General features: G+C 40.5%; 2 protein-coding genes across 2 annotated transcripts; both read left to right on the top strand.

The window, feature by feature from the left end:
* The first annotated feature begins 99 nt into the window (after positions 1–99).
* On the top strand, positions 100–3339 carry LOC137948702 (dolichyl pyrophosphate Glc1Man9GlcNAc2 alpha-1,3-glucosyltransferase). Its single transcript, XM_068794850.1, has 4 exons — positions 100–882; positions 1509–1715; positions 1832–2069; positions 2940–3339. The coding sequence occupies exons 1-4, from the start codon at positions 115–117 to the stop codon at positions 3314–3316; spliced, it is 1590 nt and encodes a 529-aa protein (XP_068650951.1). The 5' UTR covers positions 100–114; the 3' UTR covers positions 3317–3339.
* Positions 3340–5850: 2511 nt separating this feature from the next.
* LOC137948880 (E3 ubiquitin-protein ligase ATL4-like) lies at positions 5851–7831 on the top strand. Its single transcript, XM_068795082.1, has 2 exons — positions 5851–7458; positions 7565–7831. The coding sequence occupies exon 1, from the start codon at positions 6134–6136 to the stop codon at positions 7058–7060; it is 927 nt and encodes a 308-aa protein (XP_068651183.1). The 5' UTR covers positions 5851–6133; the 3' UTR covers positions 7061–7458; positions 7565–7831.
* Positions 7832–11468: the final 3637 nt, after the last annotated feature.

The raw sequence follows: 11468 nt of genomic DNA, 5'->3' as shown, positions 1-11468 counted from the left end.
TGGATTTCTATCAGATTTCGGATTACGGGCCTCATGACAGCCTAGCCCATTAAGTTTTAAGCGAGCTAGTTAGCGGATCTCGGCGCTCTGGCAATCGAGTGCCACCGGAAGCAGATGACGAAGAAGAAGAAAAACAAGGACGATGCCGCCGCCGCCCCTGCTGCTTCTTCTTCCTCAGCCATGGCGGAACTCGCATGGTTTGCGGGTGTCGCTACCTGCATTAAGCTTCTTCTTATCCCATCTTACCGTAGTACTGACTTTGAGGTACACCGGAATTGGCTAGCCCTCACCTCCTCTCTCCCTCTCTCCATCTGGTACCTTGATGAGACCAGTCCTTGGACTCTCGACTATCCACCTCTCTTTGCGTATTTCGAGCGCTTTCTCGCCTTCTTCGCGCGTCTCGTTGACCCCGTGATGGTTGATCTTCATCGCGGACTCGGTTACTCGTCAAATTCCGTCGTCGTCTTCCAGCGTGTCACCGTTATGATTTCTGATATCGTTCTTTTCTACGGGGTCTACCGGCTGAGCAGGAATCTAGATGTTAGTAGAAGGAGAATTTTGTTTGCGTTGGTTGTATGGTCGCCGGCGCTGATCATCGTGGATCACATACATTTTCAGTACAACGGGTTTCTGATTGGGGTGCTGTTGATTTCTCTTTCATTTTTGGAGGAAGGAAGGGACTTGTTGGGCGGGTTTGCATTTGCTGTTCTTTTGTGCCTGAAACACTTATTCGCGGTCGCGGGGCCGCTGTATTTTGTGTATTTGTTGAGGCATTACTGCAAGGGTGGGTTTTGGAGGGGATTTTGTAGGTTTTTGGTGATGGGTGCAGCTGTAGGCTCCGTGTTTGCGGTATCATTTGGGCCCTTTTTGTACTACAGAGAGGTAACATTTTAAATTATAAGAATTAATTTTGCTCATCTTTTGATGATTTGGAAAAGCCGTCTGCTGATTTTGATGCCAACCTGAACTCTGAACTGTTGCTCCATACGGTTCTTTTCTGGTTTCTGTTCAAGCGGTGCTTTATTTTTTTTCTTTGTCTCGGAAGATCTCATCACGTTCACTAGCGTAAGTGGATGGGGGGTTAAGTTTCTTACATTGAATCTGGTTAAAGCTTGATGACCAAAACGTGATCTTGTGGTTCATATAGAACTACCCATTTGATCTCAAGAACTGTTTGAACAAATAATTTATTTTATCCTGTAAAGAAGGATCTCTGATAAAGAAAATTCTCTTTTGGATTTACTGAAGCTTACCGACAAATGTTCTTTTTACAAGGTTCTATTTTTTTTTTATCATACGAGCAATTTATATATGCTCCTGCTTGCTGAGTGTTGCACTTGAGCTGCAGGGCCATATTTCTTATGTTTAAACATATTAGCTGCTTCCTCCTGCAGTTTCCTGATTCAGATTTACCATATCCTCAATATTATAGATGATTTGATTGTTTTGGTGTTAGGTAATGTGCTTTACAACTGTCCTGCTAAAAGATTGTGGACTTTAAGTTGCAGATACATCGTGTCCTTCAGCGGATGTTTCCATTTGGGAGGGGGCTTTGTCATGCATACTGGGCACCGAATTTTTGGGTGTTCTACATAATGTTGGATAAAGCACTTGCCTTCATGCTTGGAAAGCTTGGTTTTCATATTCAAGCACCTGCAGCTTCATTCACCAGTGGACTTGTGGGAGATTCTTCGCCTCTTTCTGTACTTCCTCAGGTAATATGCACAGTTTCTCTGTTAATGCTTCTTCAAGCAGTATTTGTATCTCCATAAATTGAACAGGAACAACATCTTCCTGCTAATATAACAGTTTTTGTTCTGTCAATTAACAGGTTACCCCTGCCATAACTTTCTTCCTTGTACTGGTTGCCATTTCACCAAGTCTCATTAAGGCATGGAGAAACCCTCAGCCAAGACAATTTGTTAGATTGGTGGCATATGCTTATACCTGTGGATTCCTCTTTGGATGGCATGTGCATGAAAAAGCATCGCTGCATTTTGTGATTCCCCTGGCTATAATTGCAACTCGTAGTTTGGAGGATGCAAAACACTACTTTCTGATCTCAATAGGTTTGTTTAGTCTTCGTAATCATTTTTTTCATTTTCTGGCCTTAACGATATGCAAGATGCTCAATAAAAAACAAAAAAAATGCAAGGTAATAGTTTAATCTTTTTACTTGTGATTGTATCCTGAACCTATTAAAATCTAAACCCTTGCTAGCCTATTAGAATGAAAAACAAAAACCACTGATAAAATTCCTTATATTATGTTCGAACCATTACATGCATGAAACTAATAATTTCACGAGGAACTAATATTTTTCTGAGAAAGCATGTGCATAATATTATGTACTGCTGTTTTGCATGAAGTTAAAGAATCCTACAAGCAAGCAGAAAAAGTCATTGAATTCAAAGTTTGAACAAATTTATGTTAACTTGAAAAGTCTTTTTGCTTATCCAAAATATGTCAAGAAGCATAATCTGCTTAAAGATGTTGTCAGCCGTCATGAACAGACCCTGGATTCCCATATGGAAACAGTTCAGGGATGGAAGCATTGCACTTGGGCAAAATTGTACTTGTGCTATCATGGACAGTGTTTTCCTGTTAACATAAACTTCTTCCAAACCGGTCCCAACAGGAAAGAGTTCCTTCACAATCCCAAACAAGAAGGCAACAATTGACAGAAATTCTAGAACATAGGATATTCTTGTGGGAAAGGATTGTGAATCATATACTTTTGACAGGTCGTCCTTAGTCAAAGTATAACTTATGAAAAACACTTAGTATTTGAAAAGTAAACATGCAAATGAGGAAAATTTAATCCTTCCTTTATTTTTTGTATAAAAGACCATTTTGTTGTACCTTTTGGTGATAAAGGTTAGCAGGAGTCCTTGAAGTAAATGGTAATTTTGTCTCACTTTCAATCTTCTCCAATGCAGTGTCCTGCTACTCCATGTTCCCGCTGCTATTTGAAGCCAAGGAATATTCAATAAAATTGCTGCTACTTGTTATACATTCGCTTCTCATCTGGTCTGGCTTTTCCTCATTGTTTAGCAAGAGCGAAAGTGACAAAGAGATGGAAAAGGTAAAATCAAGGGACTCGGCGGAGAGAACCGGGAATGGATTTATTGGGTGCGTTGAGATTATTTATCTTATGGGTTTATTATGCATTGAGATATGGTGTCAGTTTTTACACCTATACATTTTTGGTGACAAGCTTCCATTTCTGCCTCTTATGTTGGTCTCTATATATTGTGCATTGGGTATGTTATACTCTTGGATTTGGCAGCTTCATTGGCTAATTAAAGCCCCTTAATGAGAATCTGCAGGGGTCCTTAAATGACACAAGTTAGCTTCTTTTCTTTATATTTATTGTTTGATCCCAATTTTATGAGCTGTTGGTTGAAGGGTGGAATGAATTCCCAAGCATTTTGAAGTTAAAACACTACAGAATGGTTAGTCATATGCCTAAAAAATTACCAACAGTCAAGTTCTGTAATTAGAAATTAGTTTTCTTTAATTAAAGTGAATCCAATCAAGAAGTGAAGTGAGCTTTCTTATCTCAGATGCAGACAATGAGACTCATAATTAGGCAAGTGGTGGCTTCCCAAGTTCCAGCTAGCATGTGTAGGGGGAGGGGCTCCCTAGTTCCTTTGCCTGCCGGAGTTTGTGCATGTGAAGGAGGGAGGCCTCCCAACCTAGCGGAAAGGAGCCACCCTCTCCTGATAGGTCGAGCCCACTTCCTATAAGGTTAGTAATGCAAAACTCCTAGATTTATTCTAGAACTGAGAAAAAAAATAAGAGTATCAAAATGTGAAGATTATTTATCAGAATTTTTTATTTGAAAACTTTACAATAGACTGGCATTAGGTTATAAATATTGCAATTATTCGATTTTTATGAATGTAATTGTGAAACATTGATGTTGGGACCAAAATACCCTTCTGTTCAATCTGACTTTATCATGAACCTGTCCAAATTTGATACCCACCATATCCAGATGGTAATGTGGAACCAGTGAATTTAGGAAGAGAGAGGCTGTTATCTAGAAAAATAAAAAAAAACAGTCCCTTATTTTTTCTCTTTGCTTTTCAAACGTGTAATTCTTTACTCAAATCTACAGAGCATTACTCCATTTTGTCCCTGGGAGGGTTATGATTAGGTTGAATCATGTCACAGGAGCTTCAAGAAAATTCGTCTTGTTACTCTGGGATACCAAAAACATGATAAACCATCTTGTTGTTAGAAAATTTTATTGCAAGTTTGGGCAAAATCTTGCTTTGGCCAATCAACTTCTTTCCTTGGAACCATAAAAAAACAAGCTTCAAAAGCCTTCAACTGATCAATTTCACTTGAGATATAAAACATCAAGCTTCGAAAAATCCTCCTTGCAACCTTAGAATGCCAAAAACTTTGGCTTGATAACGCCACACTGAAGCTTCTATCGAATGATTCCATTATTACTTGTGGACATCAAACTCAAGTTAAAATAACTGCAAAGCAATCCGATTATAGCTTTTGGCTTCCAAAGGTTCCTTTTCTTTAAGAATCCTAGCAAAAAAAGTTGAAAAAGTAATAGTTGGATAGTCTTCATCTCTGACTGACCATTACTAGGCAAGTTTTCCAAAGTTTTCCAAGAAGAACATTGGGAATCTAAATCCAGAAACTCATCATTCAGTTCAAATTCAGAGAAGAAACATAAAAAACCCAAGAAACTTCACAAACAGTTTCTACAACTTCTACACTTAAAAAACTCGATTTTCTTATCATAAGTTTATGTATCCCAGATGCACAAAACTATTTTCTTTAACCTCGTCATGGCCTCTCACCAAATCACGACTCTCCCCAACCAGTAGCAACACAACCAGAAACAAACACAGAAAACTGGCAAGTCCCACAGCTCCAGAAAAAAAAAACATTCTCTATTCCGCATTCTTGGTTTGATCGGCAGATAAACCGCTCTATAAGGAAACCCATTCCCATAGATCGAGGTTTAATGGATTAATGATTCTCTTAAAAAGCTCCTCCACAGCCTCCATGCCTGGAGTACTCACAAAGCAAAGGCATTATTCCTCTGCTCTCACAACTCCCGTTCCCATTTCTAAACTGATAAGGCTCCACAGAAGTAGAATTGATTTTGGAAAGATTAAGCTAATAAAGTGGTTCGGTTTTGACTTTGGAAGTTCATGTTGTAATCTCTCTCTCTAGTTTATGCCGCAACGACCAGAACTCGGAATTCTCTTTAATTCGCTCAAGAAAAGCTGAGCTTTTTCTTTTTGTCCTTCTTGTACAAAAAGGAAAAGCACGGAACACGAGGTGGTTGATGAATTGGGTTGGTTCAACCATAGTTGGTCCAAGAAGCTTTACTTTACCGAAACCCAAGTTGGTTTAGTTCCGGTGGGACCGGCTCGTATCTAAGGTCAAAACCGGTCAACAATGTTCCTCCACGTGGCCTTTATCCGGCCGTTCAAAGCAACACGATGGGGAATGTCAAAATGGAGAAAGTAAATTTAATATACGATTAAATGTGTTCACTTACTTTTTAGTACTCGCCACATTGCCCGCGAGTACCCGACGATAAGGCTGCCAGCTTTACCTCGTGATCAGAAATCCAAACCGTTCGTACTCTGAGCCCACATGAAAGTTAGTAAATCTTGGCCTGAAAGAAGAAACAGAAATGGTCCCACAATTATTATAAAATGATCAATGAAAATGCGAGTACGTGGAGGAGGAGCTTCGCGTTCACGTGGCGGACACGTCACCAGGGATGTATGCGAGGAGTAAAGAGGTCAATTAATAAGACGGACGTCGCTCGCATGAAATCGTAGGCAAGGGAAAGTGGAGGAGAGAACTCCCAGAGTTGAGAATTGAGGTATCAAGGACAGGGACGAGAGGTGGACGGCCGGCGGCGAATTTGCGAGGGAGGACGGTCGGCGGCGAATTTACAAAGGAGGACGGCTGGCCATACGGAAAAAAGTGATTCAGTCTGGTGCTATCATCATTCACTCAACCGCTGCTCTGCTGCTGCATTTACTCTTCTTCTCCTTAGGATCGTAGAGTATAAAAAACCTCAACAACCGGAAGAGAGACGCTAGGGAGAAGAAGAGTATTCGTTACTCCTCGCTAAATCTCGATGGCCTCTCCGCCTCTTTTTCCGGTTAGTGCGAACCCGCCTCAGAGTTTAAATCCGAGTATCTTGATCATAGCGCTGATTGTCACTATCGTTTTCATGCTTTCCCTCGCCATCCACTTGCTGCTCCGTTACCTAGACCGCCATCTCAGGCCGTCAGTCACCGGTCACAGCGTCTCTCCGCCGCAGCATTCTAATCCTCTTTTTAACCGTTGCGTGTCGTCGGAGCAGCAGACCTTCATCGACTCCCTTCCGGCTTTTCCCTTCAACTCAGTCTCCGTCTCCGCCTCCGCGGACGCCGGCTCTCACAAGGACTGCGCGGTGTGCCTCGCTCACTTCGAGCCACACGACCGACTCCGCCTTCTTCCGGCCTGCTGCCACGCCTTCCACGCGACCTGCATTGACACCTGGCTCGCCTCGAACAGGACGTGTCCTCTCTGTCGCTCCACCATCGACGTCGCGCTGCCGTCGGAGAAGTCGGAGTCGCTCGGGAGCTTTCGTCTCGAGATCGGGAGCATTAGTCGCCGAGAGTCGTTTGCCGGCTCCCGCCGGCGGTCTTACTCGGTCGGTTCGTTCGATTACGTGGTGGATGACGAGGTGGAGGTGGTGGCTGTGACGCCTCCGTCGGGCTCCATCGGACGCGGGAGTGCGAAGGATTCAGCCGAAGAACCCGCAGCGCCGCTGCCTCCGGGAGAAGAAGTGGCGGAGGCAGCCGGCGGAAGGGGGTGGTTGAAGGAGTACGTCGACCGTCTGGCGTCGTCGGCGTCATCCTCGTTCTCTTCTCGGACGCTTTCGTTCCGTTTATCTGGGAGATTATCCGGCATCAGAAGCATCAGCAGTCGCCGGACGGAGAGCTGGGATTTGGAGGGAAATCCAGTCGGAGAAGAGCACGGTTTTTCGAATTTCCTCCGCTGGCTCTCCGGGGTTTAATCAGTAATTTCTTGACACGCATCTTCTATCGTGTAAGGATGAAGATACCCCGTCACCGGGTGCCGAACACGCGAAATCATCAAGGGCACATTGGTAAATATATACAAAGTTCCTGAAATACCCAATTATTGTTGCATATTCCCGCGTGGTACACAGTTGCATTCGGAAAGAGTGAGAGACGGAAGGGTATTTACGTCATTGAATAACAGAAATTCGAAAATGAATAATAATCAGGATTCAAGATAATTTTTAATGTAAAAACTCAAGGAAAAATCTCCAAGTATGAAGGGACGAAAATGCCCTTGGGTTTTCTCTTCTATTTCTATTGCAGCCTGCGTATTCAACAACCTTCAGGCGGGGAGATTAAATGAAAGGGATGGGGAGCCCTACGGTGGAAGGTAAAAGACTCGTGTCCGTGTGTGGGGGTAGATAGATTTTGGATGTTCCCACAGTAGTTTTATTTAATGCATCAGGATTCTTTTAAAGTCTTGTGAATTGTGACAGCGCGGATTAATTGGTGGCATTTATTGGGGAATAACTACCTTAGCGGAAGGCTGAGTGCATGGCTGGTTGAATCTCATCCCTTCGAATTCCGCTTCGCGGCTCTGTTGGGGAATGGGAAGTGAAGAAAGGCGATCCATTTGGGGTTTGATTTCCGACTTTTCATGAGCCAACGGACCCAACTTTTTGAAGCTATTTATGTATACTTCTTGGTTAAGTTTTACTTGCCATGAAATATCACTTGTTTCTCTTTACAAAATTGAATGATGTTTGCAGAGAGTTTTGTGACAACTTCAATCGTCATTGCTGCTTTCGTTCTCATTTGCAGTGAGTACAAGATGTTTTTTTAGGGCAGTTCCATTCTCATCTTTTGCTGACCCAGCAAGTGAGAGGGCACTAAGAGGATCTCATAGATCAAGTGATTCTGATGAGTATAGTGATAATGGAGCCTCTGCATAAGAACTTATGGTGGTGTCATCCTCCTCCAGTAATAATTGAAAATTACTGCCTCTAAAGAAAAAAATTGAGCACATATGTCTTAATTATGAAAGAAAGCAGCTTCTACTGTAAAGAGTTTTCAAGTAAGATCAAGAAATGAATCCTAGCACAATCTTCAAGCATATTTACAAATCAAGAAATCAATCTTTGTACTATTTGATATAAAAGAGAAAGTAAGCTCATGAAATGCAATGCATATAAGCAAAGATATGTGGAGTAAGATAAATACAGAAATTACTCTCTTCCCATAGAACCATTCTGCCTTTCACTACCTGAAATTTGCTATCCGGTTGACCTCGTAACTCGATCAACTTCTTCTCCTCTTCAGACTTCCACTTGTTTCTCTTTACAGATTTGGATGATGTCTGCAGAGAAATGGAAAAGTTGACAATTTGATGATAAAAAAAAAGTCACCCTACCTTGCTGTGAGTTCCTAGTGGAGCTTAAGGTCCTGTAATATTTGCTGCATACCATTCAAATTTCTGGACTTACTGTAGTATGATTATGTAATTTTGTTATGATAAGCTTAAAGCAAGAGACAAAAACTTTAGGTTGTTTGGGAGGATAGCTGAGAAGGAATTGATTTAGTTTCTTTGTTATTAAAAGAACACATTCTCTTCTATGATGAAGTGAGTCTCTTGGATTGCAATTATATGCTTAAAAGCAGTTCCTCAGTTCTTTGAATTGTTGTGGTTTTGGTAGCTAGGCTACTTGAAATTGGATGAGCAGATGGTTCTCTATGAAGATGAATTAGCTGATAATGGAGTGTCACTCTTAATAGTAAAAGTGGTGATGGTGAGTTCCTTTTCCAAAATCTTGTTAGTTCGTGCAGTTTTCTCTATACAACTGATGGGTTATGCTCCTTGGTTTCCTTTGAGGAGAGTAATGCCAAATTATCAGTTTCTTTTACGGCATTTATGGGTAAATTATCCTTCTTTGACTACAACAGGTCTACTCAGGAGTAGCTCTATAATAAATAGAATTGATCATGTGGTGTCAAAATCAGTACAATATCTATGAAATGGTAGAGAGAAGCGAAATTGGAACAGTGAATTCCCTTGTATTGGGTCAGATGAGCACCTGAAAAAGTTGCAAGGTAAACGCAGTCGATGTTTCTCTAGTCACTGAACAATATTTTACAACAACATAGGAAGGGTTGTGAATGTTTTGAGTCGTTGGTTGCTTGAGACAGATAATTTGGAAAGTGTATTTCCTATCATCAACCCCTCAAGTAGAATTATATGTCAAGTTCCATATTGAGAGTGGAAGAGTGGGGGAAGAGGGGAGAGAGCCAAGGCTGTGTTTTTTTAACTTCTTTTTTGGGGCTATTTGAATTTTGTTTGAGTTTTTATCAAATTTATGCAAGGGGGACAATAGGTATAATGCTAACATGTTTCTACGTTTTTATGCTGAGGTTTAGCTTTTCAGGAGACCTTACAGATGCATATTTGGTGGAATTTTAACGGAAATTCCTTCAAGCTTTTTTGTGACAGATTACTTAGTGACAGTTTTCAGTACCTGAAGCAATCCCTCCGGCTTCCCAGTTCTAGATAACCAGCGTGGAACAACGGCAGACATCAATTCCTCGAAGACATGTTGCAAGTGGCCATCATTCTAAAATAAACAAAAATATATAAACAAAGAATCAAAGGGCCTTCTTGAAAAGTACACAACCTAGCAATACATCAAGTAGTAAGATACAAAACAAATTAAATCTTCAAACTGCAGTGAGATTAACCTTTGTTATGGCAGCTTCACCAACCACTGTAAAGATGTCAATAAGATGATCCAGAACTTGGACAGGTACAATCTTAGAAACAAAAGACAATAATAGGAACACATGATTTCGAGTTGTTATGTCCTTTGCAGATTGTGCACAAGCAACCACATCAAGCAATGGACTGAGGAAAGAAAGCTTCGGCCTCCTTTTATTAAATAAATAGAGAGAGGGATCAGAATATTTCTTTTTCTTCACTCAAGTGTCAGGGGAAGCAATTTTTGGGTATCCAAAACTGGCTAACTGACTTATCCAAAACTGGGCATAGCTCTATCACTCCACCATCAAAACGAATTCAATTCTCAAAAGTCCTTCCATTCATTTCCTTGTACAAAGCCCACACAACGGCATAACAAACAGTCGACCAAAGAGCATGTCCAGATTTAGGTAAAGACTTAGTAGAGATTTGCATTCTATTTTGGTTATTTCAAGTCAGCCTAAAAGCAGTGACTTATAAACAAATTACTTGATCATACCAAAATACTTTTATGATTCTTAAACATTAATTTTCAAGTCCAATAGTTTCACATTAGAACTTTGAGGTTGATTTGAGTGAAATAACCTTACCTCAAAACACCTGTTGTTAAGATTTTTTTCCTTTCCCTCTCATCTTCATAAATTCTTAGGCGGCTTTGGCCTCTCCCATTAGTAACTTCCATGCTTTTTCTACAGATTCAAGCTCCTCTAGCCATGATCTTAAAGCAAAAGGTGGAATCAAACGGATTCCAGCGTTTGGAATCTTGTAGCAACTAAGTAGATTATCGAAACAAGATGCTGGCAATCATATCTAATCCCTGTCAAAAAGAAAAAGTATGGTTCATCAACTCTTGGAGAAATCATAAGTGAGGACAGCATGGATGCACACACAGGAACAAGAAAGAATTATGAGCAGAATTTGGCAGCCAGAAGGCAGGTTCAAATTAAACTCACTCAAACATCTACTTTGTTTTCTCTATTGACATTCATGAACAATATAGCTAGCAGACAAACAGGAAATGTTAACTCATTGGTAATTTTGCCATACTTGAAATGGGTGTACTATTTTGTCTATGAACCTGGAAATTTATCAAGATCCATGCTGTAAAGATATTGAAAACTGATGAAAATTTTAAAATAAACAAGCTTAACTACAAACAGAGGATTGGTACCACCCATAAATCCTACCAAAATGATTTGCTTCATTCCCATGACCTTAGCTACACAAAATATTAAATTCATCCAAGATACACGGAGGAAACCGAGTAAACAAGGAACACATGGAAAATTTCATAAACCAGAAAAGGTGGGCAAACAAATTATTTACCAATATCAATGTGGTTCTTTCTGACCGATCCAGTCAACCTACCACCAAATGTTAAAAAAATTAAATAAATAAAGTAAGGCAAACGTAAGAGTATCTGAAAGGGCTTATTGCAGCACTAAGATACACACCATCCTTAACATAGAAATCAGGTCAGCCACCTTTTCTTGAAGCAAACTCAAGTTTCATGGGAAGAACAAACACTTGTCGAGATTCTAAGTGCATTTTCATAAGAAAAAAAAAAAAAAAAAAACTCAAATCTGTGATCGAATAGACATCTTTCTTTACAGAGAAACCAAAAATATTTGTAACGAAAGAGTTTGATTCTTTGT

Source organism: Aristolochia californica, unplaced genomic scaffold (assembly GCF_029961685.1).
Source record: "Aristolochia californica isolate CCGP_79_NKW_82.1479 unplaced genomic scaffold, dmAriCali1.0.hap1 SCAF_13, whole genome shotgun sequence".
NCBI classification, from domain to species: Eukaryota; Viridiplantae; Streptophyta; class Magnoliopsida; order Piperales; family Aristolochiaceae; genus Aristolochia; species Aristolochia californica.
Note: the sequence above shows the minus strand (reverse complement) of the source record. Positions and strands in the feature narration are given on the sequence as shown.